The sequence below is a fragment of the Carassius auratus genome, chromosome 16 (assembly GCF_003368295.1).
Source record: "Carassius auratus strain Wakin chromosome 16, ASM336829v1, whole genome shotgun sequence".
In the NCBI taxonomy this organism is placed as follows: Eukaryota; Metazoa; Chordata; class Actinopteri; order Cypriniformes; family Cyprinidae; genus Carassius; species Carassius auratus.
This window is the reverse complement of record NC_039258.1, coordinates 28,009,927-28,026,716: the sequence shown is the minus strand read 5'-3', so window position 1 is coordinate 28,026,716 and position 16,790 is coordinate 28,009,927. Positions and strand designations below refer to the sequence as shown.

Here is a 16,790-nt window from a genome sequence, read left to right as displayed (position 1 = left end):
ACGTCATCAGAGAGCGTCAAAAACACCGTCGCAGCGACGCGCCATATTTCATTGTCATTCACCAGCGCTGTGTTTTCTGCATGTGGCCTCTTGCTGGGACGTTTGCAGGACAGTGTACCTCGTCTGTGCATGTAAGTATATCTACTCCCTGAAATGTACATAGCTGTGTATTTTTGGGATTTTATTGCGTTTCCGGAACGGAATAGGAACTGCATTGTGCTCGAGTGAGAGAGACGCGTCAAAGCTTTCCAATCGCTGTTTATCGACTGTCGCGATAAATACCAAATCCTTACTGTACACGTTTTCCTTATTTAGATTCTTGTAGTATTTTGCTGCTGCATGCTTGCAGATTAATTAAAGAGAGCGAGTAGCAGGTTGTATTTTCTTAACGTTACTTGCCACTATATATTAATGTAAGCTGATCAACCTCCGGTGTCCTTGCAACGTAGTTTTCTATCTTTTTTACTTAACGGGCTTGTTTAAACTAGCTAAAGAAGATTATGCACATGTCTTCTTAATAAAGACATGTCTGTGTTGAGCAAAAAAAAAACTACGAAATTACCATGTAACCATAATACCACAATGTTTTTTCTACGGGTGTTTTTAACGTTAACGTACTTATTTTCATCGATTTATGTTAGTTAGTGTACTATCTATTATGTCAATGACTAATTTAAGAGACATTTATTGGAACTATTGATTTGTTTATTGTAATATTCAAATTCTGACACACATGCTGGACCATAACAAAAAAGGTCTGTAATATCACCGAATACAGTCACTTTACCGTAGTACCAACACAGTGTATAATGATACGAGATTCGTTATTGGTGCTATTTTTTTCCTTAATTTGACAATGCATCAAAACACACAAATACAGTAACGGAAAAAAAAAACAAAGATTCATATAATATTAATAATAGATGAAAATGAGCTTGAAAGAACCCCATTATTTATTATTTCCTGAATATGGTGGTGAAAGCAGTGTCTTTGATGCCTATGTATCCTAAATCCCTGAGCTACAGAAGTTGCAACTTTGCGTGACTGTGTGTTTTGGATGGATAAACTGGGCTGTTAAGCGCCTCTGGGGGACATTTGTCCGTACATGACCGACCTGTATTTTTTGGGACTTTTTCTTTTAGGGGAGCGAAGTCGAGGCACGTGCACCCTCAGAAGCGTTTCGCTCTCACGCGCTTCTGAAGACGCTGTTTTGCTCTTCAGGCTTCGGGAGGAGGTTATAAACTGCAGTGCAGTGTCATGTCGGTCACGGTACTGTAACCTCATGTATTATGCATCTGAGAGGGTCGCAGGTGGAGGCTTGCTTTCAGTCTGCTGGCTGGTGAAATCTGAAACCTGAAACGAAACCAATAGTTCAACGTCTATGATAAAATGAGTAGTGCGATGCAGTATTAAGATGTCGTGCTGTTAACTGATATGCAGTAATATGAATACAGTCGTCCCACGTGAGTATTTTCAGTTTTTATATTTACAGGGATGATTGCTTGGTATATATTCATACATATTCTGACAAGTTTTACTTAGTTGTCATAGAATTATAATGGTGTAATTACAGTTTGTGAAGCTGAAATGACTTTGAAGTGCTTTTGACAAAAGCGCCCCCTGCTGGCAGTTTAGAGTAATGCGTGTTTTGCGTAAGTTGCTTGTAGCAGTTTTGAGAGCTTGGAGAAGAATGGAAAGCGAAACCTAATGTGAACTGTACCTAGTTCGCAACATTCCGCATTTACGCGCGTTTTCTTTTTCCTTTCACTGCTGATATCACTTTCCCAAACACGCTCTCCAAAAGACATGTCTCAGGATCATCTCGTCTAGTGGAGTTTATTGACCCACACACTTGCAAAAGGCAAACGGAGACAACAAGTTGCTGGAGTGTGGTCGGTCTAGTTCAAGTGCAGGTCTCACAGTGTTTAGTCAGTGCATGAGTTTGGGCCTCGTTTGGGAAGTCTGCGTCAAGTTTAATGATCTCTTACCTTCATTTGTTTTTGAGGTATGTTAACTTTTTTCATATGACCTCTTGTGTTGGGTTCTTCTGAACGGGATTTCACTATTGTAGGTTATATATTGTTCTAAGCTGTCAAAGTGACCGAACTGCAGAATCTGAACTAGAACTAGGAATTGTGAATAGTTGTAAAGATTTAAAGGCTTTAGATACAAGAGTTTTGTTATAAACACCCTGCTGTTTGCATCTTTTTAGGTCCCACTTTTGCCTTTGGGAGATATAATATATCTGTTGCATACAGGGTTCTTCTGAACTTCCCATGGTCACAGAAAACCTGGAAATATGAGGGAATTGTAAGAGCAGACCAGTTTCAGTTTTCCAAAGTCATGGAAATGTTTAAAATCTTAAGAGGTTGTAGAAAATTCATTTTGAGTCCTCAAGCTTTAATCTTTGGAGGATATGCAGTTGTTTTGTAGGTAAGAAATGGCTTATGCCATCACTATGCACATAAATTATTTAAAAAAAAAATCAAATCTTATTACGCTAATGTATAGAAATCACATCCATACTACTTTAAAATAAAATAAGTGATTTAAGTGCAATAACACATCTACTTCAGTGCAGTTTTAAATACTTAAAAAAATTATACTCTAAACATTCTACGGGATCTTCCAAGCTAAACCATTTTAGATGTATTTGTTACTGTACCTTTTTTTGTTAGTGTGAACTATGAGCAAGTGGTAAGATCATGGTGTTCTTGAAAATACCATGCAAGTTTTATGATTTAATAGAATTACCTTCTGATGTATGTTAATAATACAGTATATTTTGTAATGGATGGTCCCTTTAATTTAGGAATATAAAGATAAAACATCTGATAAAAGAACACCAAAACTCCAGCATCCACAAGTATCCTCTCTTAATGCACATGGAGCAGCACGTGGAATGTGAGCGAGCAGAATCACTTTCTCTTATTTAGAGAGAGAGCTGTTATGTCTGAAGTTATGTTTGAAGCTGCATCAGGGTCACGGTAAGCCAGGCTCTGAGTGGAATTGTTTCTTGTCTGTCTTGGTATTTGGTGGAAGGCTGTGAGATAAGATATGTGATTTTTATAATAAAAATATTTTAATATTTAATTGTACACTTAGGGGTGTATAGATTATTTCTCTTAAAATAGGTCTACTTTATAGTATGATAATCAATACAGTCCAGTGAGATCAAGCTTTAATCTTTGCACACATCACTAAAGTAATATGTTTTGGATATTTTGCATTCACTAATACATTTTATTAACATTAGTAGTTCTACCCCGGTGAGCTGCTTTATAACAGAAAATAGTTGTAATTTTAATTGAAAGCTTCACTGTCACTTTTTCATGGTTAATACTGTAAAGCTGCTTGCTTTAAAACAATCTATTGCTTAAAACGCTACACAAATTCTGTAAATGTGACTTGACATGAATTGACGTCATCTTTAATAAATTGGCCCTGGGTGTAGCAAAAGAATGCAGGTGTTTTTAAGTTACAATGTTTATTTACAAATTAATATTCTTATGGAAATTTGTACTTTCACTTTAAGAATGCTCTCTCTTAACTGGACTGTACCAGAATCGTTACTTTAAAACTGAAATATGCACCGAACTGAGAGAAACTTTAACCATTACACCCCTAGCGCACTTGTGTCAAACAAATAGTAAAGTGGAAAAAGTATGTTTAGAAATTTTTTATAGCTTTTTGTCTCATGTAATGTGTCATACCCATGTTATTTTTCTGTGCTATTGTAGCCTGAATCCATTATAAAGAATGTATTTGCTGGCTAAGTGCTGCGCATTGACCTTTTGTATTATGAGGACTATATAGTCTTAATAAGCAACTTATTTTAAACTCACAGTGATGTACACCAGACCTACACTAGGCTGCTGAGTACTGCATTTTCTAAACTAGTGTTAGGTTCACGAACATCTCGTAAAGTTTGGCCAGTTAAGTAAAAAACAAGCCATGCTCTCAATATATGTACTTTCCTCTAATACCCATGACCACTTTCTCTCTCCATAAGGATCTGCAAATTACTCGCTAAGCCAGAAATAAATTGGTTGTGTCACAATAGGCATGAATAATTAATCTGCAAGCCTTTTACAGAGTCCTCAAATAACAGTCTACTGGGTTGCCAAGAAATGTGCCGATGGGATTTGTGTGTCTGTACTGTGACACTGCGACATCAGAAAGCCTGTATCCACTTTGCATTCTTTCATGGATTTCTCTGCTGTTCTCTATCTCTCTGCAGATGCAGTGCACAGACTAAGCCTTTGGTATTGTTGTGACGTTACATCCAGTCAGCTGACGTCATCCTAAAACGTGCACCCATCCCAATTACCAAGCCAGACGCTACGCCCTTCTCACCTCCCACCCCTGCGCTATGAGCAGAGGTAGAGGAGGGTATCACAAAGATTGTCAGCGATTCTCTCTCCCTCCCCAACAGGGAAAACCTCGGTTTCATTCCCACCAAACTACTAGTCACCCACGTGGCCCTCGTGTCCAAAGCACAGACTCTGTATCTGACAGTTATCCTCACGCTTCCTTTTACTCCACCCACCCAGCTGCTCCTCGCGTGCCTCCACGTGGTGGTCCTTTTCACCCTAGCCCCTCTGATCCACCCCTGTGGGCATCCCCTCGGCACGGCAGTGATCAGATCTTCGACTCAAATAGTCTAAGCTTCCGACAACACCAGGTGCAGTTCCTCAGGGGGCAGAGTGCACAGGCTCCGCAATTTAAAGCACCCCAGCAGCTTGGATCCCAAACCTCCAGCCTAGGGGAAGAGGTCTCTACTGGGCCTACCCAGTACCAGGCAGGTTATCGTGACTTCAAATCAAGTGGTAGCAGTTTTGGAAGAAGAGAAGGCTACGGCAGAGGCCAAGGAAACTGGCAAAGGCAGCAGAACTTTGGAAATACACCTGGACCTAAGAGAAAGTCACACTGGAATCACTATCTCCAGAAGGGACAGTATTATCCCAATCAATACACTAAACACTACTGGAATACACAAGTAGATGATGTGTCCTCGGACCTTCATAATCTGAGTTTGGGTGACCGGGTAACAAGGGTAGACACCTCTGACACCTCATCTTGCAGTAGCCTTTCCAGCAAGGTTTCCAGTTCTACCAGCTCGGTCAGAGAGTCTCTGTATTTCACCCCTGAGATCCAGCAACAGGTCTTCACTTTTTTGACGTCACTTGGGCCAGACGAGACCATTCAGGCCAGGGTCTTGGGTAAAAAGCTTGGGCTTCCCAAGAAGATTGTTAATAAGGCTTTATATGCCCTCTTAAGGACAAACCAAGCAGTAAAACAAGGTGACAGTCCTCCTCTGTGGAGACTCCGCAAGGAAAAGGACAGTGAGCCCATCAAAGAGAGAGACCAAACACAGTTTTCAAAGGATTCTGAGACAAAGCCAGGTCAGAAGTCATCCATAAAACAAGAGGCTACAGGGGATCTCATCAGCACCAGTGCTCCCTCTGCATCAAAGCTCCTTGTTGAGGCTGATAGCCATTCCACTGACCAGTCAGAGGACTCAGAAGGGGAAGATACCTGTGAAACGTTGCTTCCTGACCAGGTTCAAAAGACTCTTTTACCTTCTGTGCACTCAGTAACCTTGCCAACAATGGCCGATACGAAAGATAGCAAAGAGAAGATCCTACAGTACCTGTATGAAGCAGGTACAAGCAATGCGCTTGTGATTGCGAAGAACCTTGGCCTGCGAAGTGCAAAGCAGGTAAATCCCACACTCTATGCAATGGAGAAACAAGGTGACGTAAGGCGTGACTCTGAAGTTACACCACATACCTGGTCACTTAGTGTACACCGGCAGGAAAAGATGGACCGCCAACGAAAAGTCGCTGCAAATGCAAAACAGGATGAAAACAGTGCAGAGATGTTAAGCTTTGCAACAGAAGCAATTGCAAGCGTAAATGATACACTGGAGTTTTTAAGTGGTACTGCAACGGAGCCGATGGATGGTGGTGAAAGTCTATTGGATGAGATTTTAGGCAACAACACAGAGCTTGACATGCCTGGCCTTGAGGTGATGCCACCCAAACCCAGTGAACCTTCCTTTCCACCCCACTACTTCCAACCTCCTTCCCATCAGTTTTCCTACTATCAGGATATGGCCAGTAATGGAGGAGAACGTTCACAGTGGGCATCTGACGACATTCCGGAATTCCTGAACACGATTCGCTCTGAGGTTGCCGTTTCATTGGCTGCTCCTCTTCACCCAGCCCAGAGCCTGGAGTCAAGCAGATTGCACAAACTGAAAGAGGCCCGCAGTAAGAACCCAGTTAGCGGACTGATGGAGTTTGCTCAGCAATTTGGACACTCTTGTGAATTCCTACTTCTGGACCAGTCTGGACCCTCACATGAGCCCAGGTTAGTTGACGAGAAGCTTGTTTATGGGTGCATTTGAGCATTCGTTTTTCTGTGTTAAAGCCTCCAGCTTTTTTGGAAGCGAGTATGTTTGGAAATGGCTACACAGCAGTGATATTTAAAAAAAAAAAATTGGTGAATCAGCCAAGGCTTTTTGAAGATGCTACAGAAATTATCTTGCTAGTGAATTTTGGTGAAATGGGGTTGCATGATTAAGAATAAGTAGAAACACAGTAACTGTGTTTCCATGGATTTATAGCTTGAGGTTCTTCTTTTCGTCTCCAGGTTTCGGATGCAGGTCATGCTAGATGGTCGTAGGTTTCCACCGGCTGAGGGTCCAAACAAAAAAGTGGCCAAAAAAGATGCCGCAGCCATAACCCTGAAGATTCTTTGGAAGGAGACGGAAGGAGCAGGTGATGGCGAAGAGGAAGAACCGAGTATTGAGGGAGCTGAGTCAAACACTGACCCGGCAGATGATATGCAAGTATGTTTGTTTTGTTTTTCATTGTCAAAGTTGCATGAAACCTAATCATTTAATCTCTCATAGCAGTTTTGAGTGGTTACAAAATATTGAATATAAAAATACATTTAGTTTCTCTTTCTCATTTCTAAAGGGTGGTACAGATACTCCGCCCCAGGCTCTGGCTCGGTCTTTACCTGGAGGAAAGAACCCCGTATCTGTTCTAATGGAGCATAGCCAGCGCAGTGGGCATGCAATCCAGTTTATCAAGACAGGACAGGAAGGGCCACCCCATGATCCACGGTAAAACACATCCCACTGTAAAGGACTTTAGGTTACAGCTCTTTAATCCTACTACAGAAAGTCACATCTCTCACTCTTGATGTCCTTTACTCTGCTTTTTTTCATTTTTTTTTACATTTCCCCTTTTTGCAGTTAATGAACCTACTGAGCTTTATGTTGTTGTTTGGTAGTGCTATTATTTTCTCTTCCCAGACTCTTTTTCTGTTCCCCTTTCCTGCTATCTGTGTTCTTCTGTGTCCTTAATTCCCTTTGACCCTACGATGTGACTTTGCTGCCTATAAAATACAATGTCTGCTTTGAGTAATCCTCGCCCAAAATGTTATTTTATCAGTATATATATTTTTTTACTTTTATTATTCTTTTGTTTATTTTATATCGTTTCCCTAAATTGGGTTCTCTTCTTATAAAAGTATGAAAATAATATTAAAATCATGATATGGTCTAGTAGGCTTACATATAACTGTATGCATGCTTTAGAGTAGCTACAGTGACCTCAGAGTGTTTTCTGCAAAGTTAAGTTAAAATCTTTAAATTAAGCGCTTATTAAAAATTATATTGTTAGACACTCACAAAAACTCAAAAGATGTTCCTTTAATTTACAGATTTATATATATTTAGATACAGAATAGCAAATAATGTTATTTCCCAATGTGATTTTCTGCCTTGTCTTTTTTACCCTGAATATCTTAGCAGCAGCAATATGAGATATCAAGTGTTATTGAATTTCCAAAAGCAATATTATTTTATAAACAAATTAAGGTTGTACCAATGCTCAGTCACACCCTAATTTACAACACAAAACACATACAGATCAGTGAAACTTGATCTCTATTGAGAAAAAGCTTTTGTTTTAATTTATGATCAGTAAGTTACAGTTCTTAAGATGCGGTAGCTGTGTTTTCTCAGATATTAGATATGTGAATAGCAGATGGAAAACAAAAGTGATAAATGTCCCAATGAGAAATCTTGGTATTGGATTTCATTCAAGAAAGGAAGAAAGCCTCCACAAACATTCATACGAGAGGTTCTCTCATGTCTCAGTGGATATTCATGTCCTTTAGTAAAAGAGTGGCTCTGATTACTGGCCTTGATGTAAATGTAGCACCGCCTGCCAAATTAGCATTACCACACAAAAATATATTTTGGCTCCAGTAGGCAAAATCATGAAATGACAGCATGATTGTTTGCATAAGTTCATTTTTGTTATTTGTCATTCTCAATGTTTCAGTGTGCTTTACTGCAGCAACACATGATTATACATTTGAATAGTTGAAGAAGCAGACAACTGTGATTGTTCAGAAGTCCTTCTAATATGCTGATTTATTCAGTTCCATTGTGTTCTGTATGAAACTATGATTGGAGGATTCACTCTTTACCTGCACCATGTTTCTTGTTTGTTTTTTATTCACTTCCTGTGTCAGGTTTATGTTCCGCGTAAAGGTTGGGGAACGTCTCTTCCAAGAAGCCTCAGCACCCAGTAAGAAAGCAGCGAAGCAGCTGGCAGCGGAGGAGGCCATGAAAGAGCTGATGGGAGATGGACTACTACATCTCAACAAGGTGAAGAGAAGTTTGGAGACAGTTCAAGAATGAAAAGAGGACTTTTTGAAAGACAGGAAAAGGAGAATTTGTTGTGCTGGTAGATTAAACCCAGTCTTTCTCTTTTAGCCTCCAGGTACTTTCTGCCCTGTGGGAGACAATGAGTCTCAGCCAGCGATTCCCGCATGCCCCTCGCTACCCCCTCTGACGGCAGCTGAGCTCCAGGCGGCCCATGAAGCAGGTGTGGGTGACCTTATTAACTACCTGAACAACAACGCTGTGTCCGGCCTGCTGGAGTATGCCCGTGCTCGAGGCTTCGCTGCTGAGATCAACCTGGTGGGCCAGTCTGGACCCTCGCACGAGCCCAAGTACATGTGCACTTTTACTCTGTCATGTTTTTGTGATCTTCATGTCCTTATTACAAAAGCAGCAGGATTCCCATCTCAGTGTGTCTGACTCCCTGCAGTACGGCAACACATTAAAAAGATCAAATCAACTTACCTCTCTCTTTAAGGTTTACATACCAGGCTAAATTAGGAGGGCGGTGGTTTCCTGCAGTTTGTGCAAGTAATAAAAAGCAGGGGAAGCAGGAGGCGGCGGATGCTGCTCTTCGAGTGCTCATTGGAGAAGCTGAGAAAGCAGCACGTACTGGAGAGCTCACGCCAGAGGTATTAAACATGCAGCAACTTTAATAAAAATCCATAATAAAACTAGCAGTAGCTTTTAACAATGCATTTAACTTCTTATTAACAAAGTGCTATTAAATATAAATAGGGGTCTTAATATTTGAAAGCATTTCCAAATGTAATTGTTGGGGGATTTTTGCTATATATATATATATATATATATATATATATATATATATATATATATATATATAGCAAAAGAAGCTTCTGATGGAAAGACAGTGTTGCGTAACTTTTCTGCATGCAACATTTACATTGCCAAGTGGTGTTCCTGTTCTGTTTTCTGTGTAAGAAAACCCTGAATTCTAATTTGTGCGAATTTCTGAATTTTGTGTAATTCAGTCATGTTTACTCGCCAAAAGAAATGTTAATTTTGGCTCCTATTAAAAGTTTTTAACATGTACTTAACATACATGTATAACATACATGGGGCATGTGGCAAAAATGCCACCAAAATAAACAAAAATAAAATTTAACATATGAAACCCTGCTAATTAAAGATGAAAATTAAAGGTCACACTATAGCGTCATTTTGGAGATTATCACATAAGTATGCAACATATGGACGCAAATCATTTTTTTTACATTCAGCTCAAAGCATAAACCGTGTATCTGTGTACGGTGCTGCTTAAAAGAACAACATATGTTGTTTACATAAGTAAAACTCTCCAAAACGGCCTCTCCAAAAATGTGACTTTAAATTAAATAAGTGTCTATTCATGGAATTAAATTTTGATTCACGCACACTGCAACAGATGTTTTTATGTATTTATTTATTTTTTACACCTTTTTCATTACTAATTACACACGTTTCTGTTGAGCTTATGTCCAATCATGCACCGTTAGATTAGTCAGCACTGAAAAATCCCTCCTCCTGAACAACACAGTGCAGAAATGATGTAAATGAAAGATTAATTCTGTAGCTTCAGTGATTATGACAGAAGTTGCACTAAACTAGTTTCGCCTGTTAGCTCCTGTTTTTAAATGTGTAAGATACATTGTCATTTGTTCGTTCCAAAAGTTTAAAGTATTTTCATGAAAGTAATTGGTTCAACTTTTTTGCCATTTAAAGAAAACACATACAATTATTAAAGTGGTGATAAAAAAAGAAATTGCCCTCAGGAATGTAAAAATGTTTCTGGAAATCAATTACATGGGACCAAAAAAATTGGCCTTTAATGGAAGTGTTTATTTGTGACCCTGATGTGAAGAATATTCAGTTATGGGTAAATCCTATACTGTATTCTAAAACGATCGAATATTAACTTTTGTATGGATTTTATGGTTGTGGTTGATTGATGGTTAAAGTAGTGCCCATACGCATATTTTATTGAGTGAATTTACATTTAATGATCCTTTTTAAAACATTTATAAATATATACTTTTAAATGAATGCCTTAATGTGCATGCCTATTTATTAAAGTTATTTATTATATACAAAACCAGTTTGATATTAGTGACCAGTTTTACATTATTTCTTGAGAAATCACACGTTTTCCAGAAAGATGTGCGACAATTATTAAAATCAAATTTTTTTATGTTTCAGCTGCCTGTGTCAGGCAGTACGATGCACGATCAGATCGCCATGCTAAGCCATCAGCGCTTTAATGCCCTCACAGCACGCATCCAGCACAGCCTTCTGGGTAGGAAGATTCTTGCTACCATTGTGATGCGGAAAGGAACAGATACTCTCGGAACCGTTGTCAGCCTCGGGACAGGTACAGGCACCCAAACACACAAATACACAGCCAACGTGATGTGTGTGCATTGTAATTAGAGATGTGCTGTAATTGTTGTGGCCTTACGCCTGTAGGAAACCGCTGTGTGAAGGGAGAGGAGCTTAGCCTGCGAGGGGACACCGTTAATGACTGCCACGCAGAAATCATCTCCAGGAGAGGCTTTATCCGGTATCAGCTTGCAGCAGAACTCTCTCTCTCCCTCACTGGCAATTGCATAATTCATTTTTCTCTCATTCTACAGCCTTTTCCGTCTCATTCTTCAAGATGAAGGAGTCTTATTTCACAGCAGCTCATAAATATATTGACTTTATATTTAGTGTTCTGCAGATGTTACTGTGAGACGGACAGAATGTCTGCTCGAATGCCTGCTGTCTTTCTCTTTCTGTCTTTCTCCATGATTATGGTACATTTGAGTTCTAAATCTAGAGAGAATATTTATGAATATTATATATGAGAATAAATAATGTGGGAGAGATGTGTAAAAAGCATCATCTGTTAATTCTTACTACAAAAAAAATATATATTCACCAACCAACCTAAAAGAAGAATAGCTTAAATCTATGCTAAATAACAGGTTTTGTTTGTAAAATCTGTATGGCTCAGGTTTTTATACGGTGAACTGATAAAGCATTGGGAAAGCCCTGGTGATGAGACTATTTTTGAGTTGGCAGACGATGGGAAGCTGAAGATCAAATCCGACGTCACCTTTCATCTTTATATTAGGTGAGACCTGCACTTCCTCTCCTCCGAGCTAGTTTTAGAACCGAGATTCATCTGCAAACATGAATGACACTGCTCTCATTTGCTCTTTTCTTTGTCGCACAGCACTGCTCCATGTGGCGATGGCGCTCTGTTCGATAAGTCATGCAGCGAGGCCGCCGAATTAGACGGCTCTCAGCACATGCCTCTCTTTGAGAACGTTAAACAGGGCAAGCTCAGAACCAAGGTGGAGAATGGTAAGAGACCAAAAAAACAACATCTGTAAACAACATCTGTGAGATAAAAAAAAAATATACACAAATAAAGGCTTTCAGATTAATCAAGATCTTCTGAAAGAATAAAAATTAAATTCTAAGACCCCTCCAAATAACGCGCATCTTTGGAATTCCTGATTTGAATTGGACCGCTACTGTACACGCACGCTGTGGCGTAGATCCAGGACCTCAGGTACATTGAGTCTGGTTTGCTAACTGTTGGATTAACCAAGATGCACTCAGCAGTGTTCATCAGTGCCATCTGGTTCTGGTTATCTCTGTAGCCACGTGAGTGTGGCCTTTTTCCAGGCAAAACTGCCATTGTCTAGTGGGATAGGAGAAAAGCTATTATGTGGCCAAACTGTTGGCAGGTAAGCTGATGTATTCCTGTGGATTTAAGTTGACAGGTCGACACATGATGCTGGCAGTTGTGCTTGGGTAGCTGTTGTGTTGAGTCTAACACTGCTGACAAGGAAGTTAAAAAATAGCCTCATGAGCTATTGTGACATACTTTTCTGTAACTCCAGCAATAAATCAGATTATGCTTACAGCTAATGCCTAGTTTGCTAGAGCTTCTGTAGACGGTGTAAAAGTTTTATCTACTTATCTGCCACTTCATATGTTCTTGCATATTATTTTGAATGATCTAAGATTCTCCACCCTTTCTTTTTCTCAGGCGAAGGCACCATCCCAGTGGAGTCCAGTGATATTGTGCCCACCTGGGATGGCATTCAGCACGGTGAGCGCCTGAGGACCATGAGCTGCAGCGACAAGATCCTGCGCTGGAACGTGCTCGGCCTACAGGGGGCGCTCCTTAGCCACTTCATCCACCCCGTGTATTTGCGCTCGATCACTCTTGGTAAACACTCCTACCGTGCTTTGAGTATTGAAGTGCAGTGTTTTCAGCCGTCTTTTGTGTTCATTTTTAGTTCTATTTACAGTAAAGGCTTTACACCCAAGTCCTTAAGGTCAGTTTAATTTAAATAAATGTATAGGTCAGGTAAAAATAGCTAATTAAATGATATAAACATGTCTAATAATTATATCAAATTCATTATAAAATGTATTTTTTTATTGGTATTTAATTGATAATATAGTACTATTAGAATTATAAAACAAATACAAAATACATTGGTATATTATATAAAATGTACATCTATAACAATAATAGTAGTAATAATTAAGTTATGTCATTTAGAATTCATTTTAAAATGCATTATTATTAATTTCAGCATTCGTATTTATATTCTGATTATTAAAAAATATAAATATAGGTAATTTATTATTATAAAATGTATATTTATAACAGTAGTTGTAATTAAGTTATATAAAGTGTAGCACAAAAAAAATGTATAGTAATAACATTAGATCATGCATTATAATAAATTATATGTAAAAGATCATTTTAAAATTAATTGTCATATTACAGGTTAAATCTGATCTATTATATCTATTTCATGTTTATTATTAATAACAGGGTTCCCACTGATCCTTGAAAGTTTATGAAGTTTTTTTATGAAGTTTTTGAAATAAAAATACATTGATTCAAGTCCTTGAAAGTACTTGAATTTATTTTGTGCAAGAAGTTTTTCATAATCATATAACTTAAAACGTCTGGTTACATGAGTCTAAGCTCTTTTCAATGAAATCCATACAAAAGTTAATATTCGATCGAAAACTGTAACAATGTATCTTACAAGATAACACGTTGTAACCATGATGTGTCCCCACATTAAGTCCTTGAATTTGAGGGGATCGGACCTGGAGAGTCCTTGAAAGGTCCTTGAATTTGAAGTTAATCAAGGTGTGGGAACCCTGTAATAAGTATTATAAAATGTTTATAATTATTATTATTAAAATGTCTCTATGTTAGAGCTTTATTCCTAAACTCTTTTTGATATGTGTTTATTCAGGGTATCTCTACAGCCATGGTCACCTGACTCGAGCGGTATGCTGCCGATTGGCTAGAGATGGGGACGTGTTCAAAAAGAGTTTACCAGCAAACTTTACTCTTAACCACCCTGAGGTACACTCACACAAAAAACACTTTTTCACATTTAGTTCTGTGAAACTTTAGTTTTTACTTGGTTTTCACTTCATTTCCATATTGTTGGTGCAGGTGGGCAGGGTGAGTGTGTATGACTCAACACGCCACACAGGTAAGACCAAAGAGTCCAGCGTTAACTGGAGTCAGCCAGACCAGTTTACTGTGGAGGTGCTGGATGGCACCAAGGGCAAAGTGGACAGGTGAGAGACCGACCCAGTGTCACTTATCACAGTGATAAAAAGGAAATCCCGCTAATATTTTTCCAAGCACTTCACCCTTGAACACCTCGATTTCTCCTCTCTTTTCATGCCAGTCCCAAGATGGAGATATCGCGGGTTTCCAAGTCCAATCTGTTCCGTCTCTTCCAAGCTTTGTGCCAGCATGCAGGCCGGGCCGATCTGTTGGCACAACCGTCCTACGCCCACGCGAAGATGGCCGCCACTTCATTCCAGGATGCCAAGAGGCTGTTCTTCCTGGCCCTGAGCCAACATGGATATGGATCCTGGATCGGGAAGCCCTTGGAAGAAAAAAGTTTTGAGGGAGAAGACGCAAGAGGAGGAAGCGGGGACAGACAGGCACCCGGCCCACCAGGTTGCACTGTTGACCCCCATAGCTGCTCGGGCTCAAATAACAATTTTAACCCCGTGGCACAGAGCTTTTAGGGATCGAGAGAACAAATGAAGGGCTGGAGGGAGTAGAAGAGTGGCCAGCAGCAAGAGAGAAAGAATATGAGGTTTGTCTTGTAGAGAGGGAGTACCAGGGTAAGCCTGTGGCTTTGGGATTTGAACTGTAACCATCATGACAAAGCAGAAATGGATGCTTCCATGGCAACTGAGCTATAAACCCAAGGCAGATTGGACTTGATGAGACATGAAGAAGTAGTTTGTTTTTTGTTTGTTTTTAGAAAGCTAAAACTACAGGGTTGCATTTGTTTTAGAGGCTTTCCCTCTCATTTTTTCCCATTTGCTAGCATCACAATACTGTGTTAGGTGAATGCGTGGCCACATTGCTTTAGGGAAGTTCTGTTTCTTTTTCTCTCATCTGTTTTATTCATGATACATTTAGGTGTTTCACACTCAATAGAATGATACAAATGATAGGTGATGCTGGTCAGGTCATGTATTTAGAGACATTCAATTAAAGTGGTTTAAAGAGTTCGTTCACTCAAAAAAAAGATAAAATTGTCATCAGTTATTCACAGTCATGTTTTTCCAATTCTGCTTGCTTTTATTTATTCTTTTCTTCTTCTTTGGAACATGAAAGAAGATCTTTTACGAAATCGCTGATGTTTTTGTATGTACAGAAGAAGTCAATGTTCAACAGGTTTGGTTATCAGCATTATTAAAAATATCTTCCTTTGTGTTCTTGAGATATAAAGAAATGTATACATGTTTAGAATGACATGACCGTGAGCAAATAATGATAGATTTAACGTTTTTGGATGATCTATCACTCTTTAAGTTGATCATCATACACTGTAACTTCTCTAATCCCCTTCGTGAACTTCTGTATTTAAATGCATTTTAATTTTTTTGTTTTATTTTGTTTTTTTGCAGTATGTGATGTTCCACATACAAGCCTGGAGTAGATTGCTTGAAATGTATACATAATGTACATACAGATACGTATGCACACAGATGTATATATAAGGTCTGCTGAACGAGTTTATATATATGGGTGTGTGTTTATGTATGTGTATATATTGTATGTATATATTTTGTACTGATTCGTAACTTTGAAATAACATTATTTTCTATCTTTTAATTTTTAGGATGTCTTTTTATATGAGGTGTGTATGCTCTGTTTTCACTCTTGTTTACGTGTGTTGTTTGAGAGGCTCATGGTAGATATTGCATGCAGCCAAATACAGTCTACATTCTGATTGGTGATCGCTATAGTGGGCAGATAAACGGCACAAATCAATCATATGCACATTTGTATGTGTGTGTACCTGCATCTTTGTGGATATAAATTGTTACTTGGAATATTATTTGCCCTGCTAATGTTTAATGTGTTCAGACACCTTTAATTGATGCACTGCTTCAAGTATAAAGCAATACTGACATTTCTCTCTTTTCAGCAAATGTGAATCTGTATGCCTCCAACATCTGTATGCCTACTCAAACGTTATTTTAAGATTTGTTCTGTTCGGTTTAAAGTAAAGAATATTTTCTTTTCGTGTGCTGCAGATTAATATCTTATTTTCACAGCAAATTTTGAACTTGTTCTGTTTATAGTGGAACCGTAATGGCATGCGTTTTCCAGCATATTTGGAAGAGGGTGTTTAAGGGAGAGTGGGCTAAGTCTCCGTTTACTTTTTCCAAAGAAGATCAAACTAATCCACCTAATTATATTCAGATATCTACTAAAATAAAATAATAAAAAAATCTTAGAAATATGGCCAGAAAATGAGCATGGAAAAAACAGCTAGTTTATGAAAATGTATGATATTTTAATGTTTCCTAAACATTATTCCCATTTCCCTAAGACATTTAGGTTTAGTAATCTGAATTTAAAGTTACATTTGTAGAAAACAAATAACAGAAAGGGAATATCTTATTGGACTGAAAATGAAGAAAATTACGTCACATTGCAACCCTCAAGATTGCAGTGCAATATTATTGTTCCCTACTTGCAGTTTCTTGAGTACATTACTTTGTGGGAACTATCCTT

The 16,790-nt window shown here is 38.7% G+C and overlaps 1 protein-coding gene across 4 annotated transcripts; it reads left to right on the top strand.

The window, feature by feature from the left end:
• On the top strand, window positions 1–16,305 carry adar (adenosine deaminase RNA specific). Of its 4 annotated transcripts, XM_026285083.1 has the most exons (16): window positions 6–131; window positions 1,143–1,269; window positions 4,241–6,375; window positions 6,658–6,856; window positions 6,987–7,135; window positions 8,557–8,692; window positions 8,801–9,039; window positions 9,186–9,339; window positions 10,904–11,075; window positions 11,171–11,264; window positions 11,700–11,819; window positions 11,922–12,052; window positions 12,747–12,929; window positions 13,984–14,096; window positions 14,190–14,317; window positions 14,431–16,305. In XM_026285083.1, exons 3-16 carry the CDS (start codon window positions 4,373–4,375, stop codon window positions 14,777–14,779), a joined length of 4,170 nt encoding a protein of 1,389 aa, XP_026140868.1. In that variant the 5' UTR covers window positions 6–131; window positions 1,143–1,269; window positions 4,241–4,372; the 3' UTR covers window positions 14,780–16,305. The 4 variants fall into 4 exon arrangements, with proteins under 4 accessions (XP_026140866.1, XP_026140868.1, XP_026140869.1 ...); XM_026285081.1 differs by lacking the exon at window positions 1,143–1,269 and having other exon boundaries at window positions 1–131; XM_026285084.1 differs by lacking the exons at window positions 6–131; window positions 1,143–1,269 and adding an exon at window positions 1,315–1,463.
• Window positions 16,306–16,790: the final 485 nt, after the last annotated feature.

Bases quoted from the DNA above. Each gene is read 5' to 3' on its own strand.
- adar (XM_026285081.1), top strand. From the start codon at position 4,373: ATGAGCAGAGGTAGAGGAGGGTATCACAAAGATTGTCAGCGATTCTCT. The intron at 9,340-10,903 runs GTATTAAACATG...TTTATGTTTCAG, and splicing joins CTGGAGAGCTCACGCCAGAG to CTGCCTGTGTCAGGCAGTAC. The intron at 11,265-11,699 runs GTATCAGCTTGC...TGTATGGCTCAG, and splicing joins TCCAGGAGAGGCTTTATCCG to GTTTTTATACGGTGAACTGA.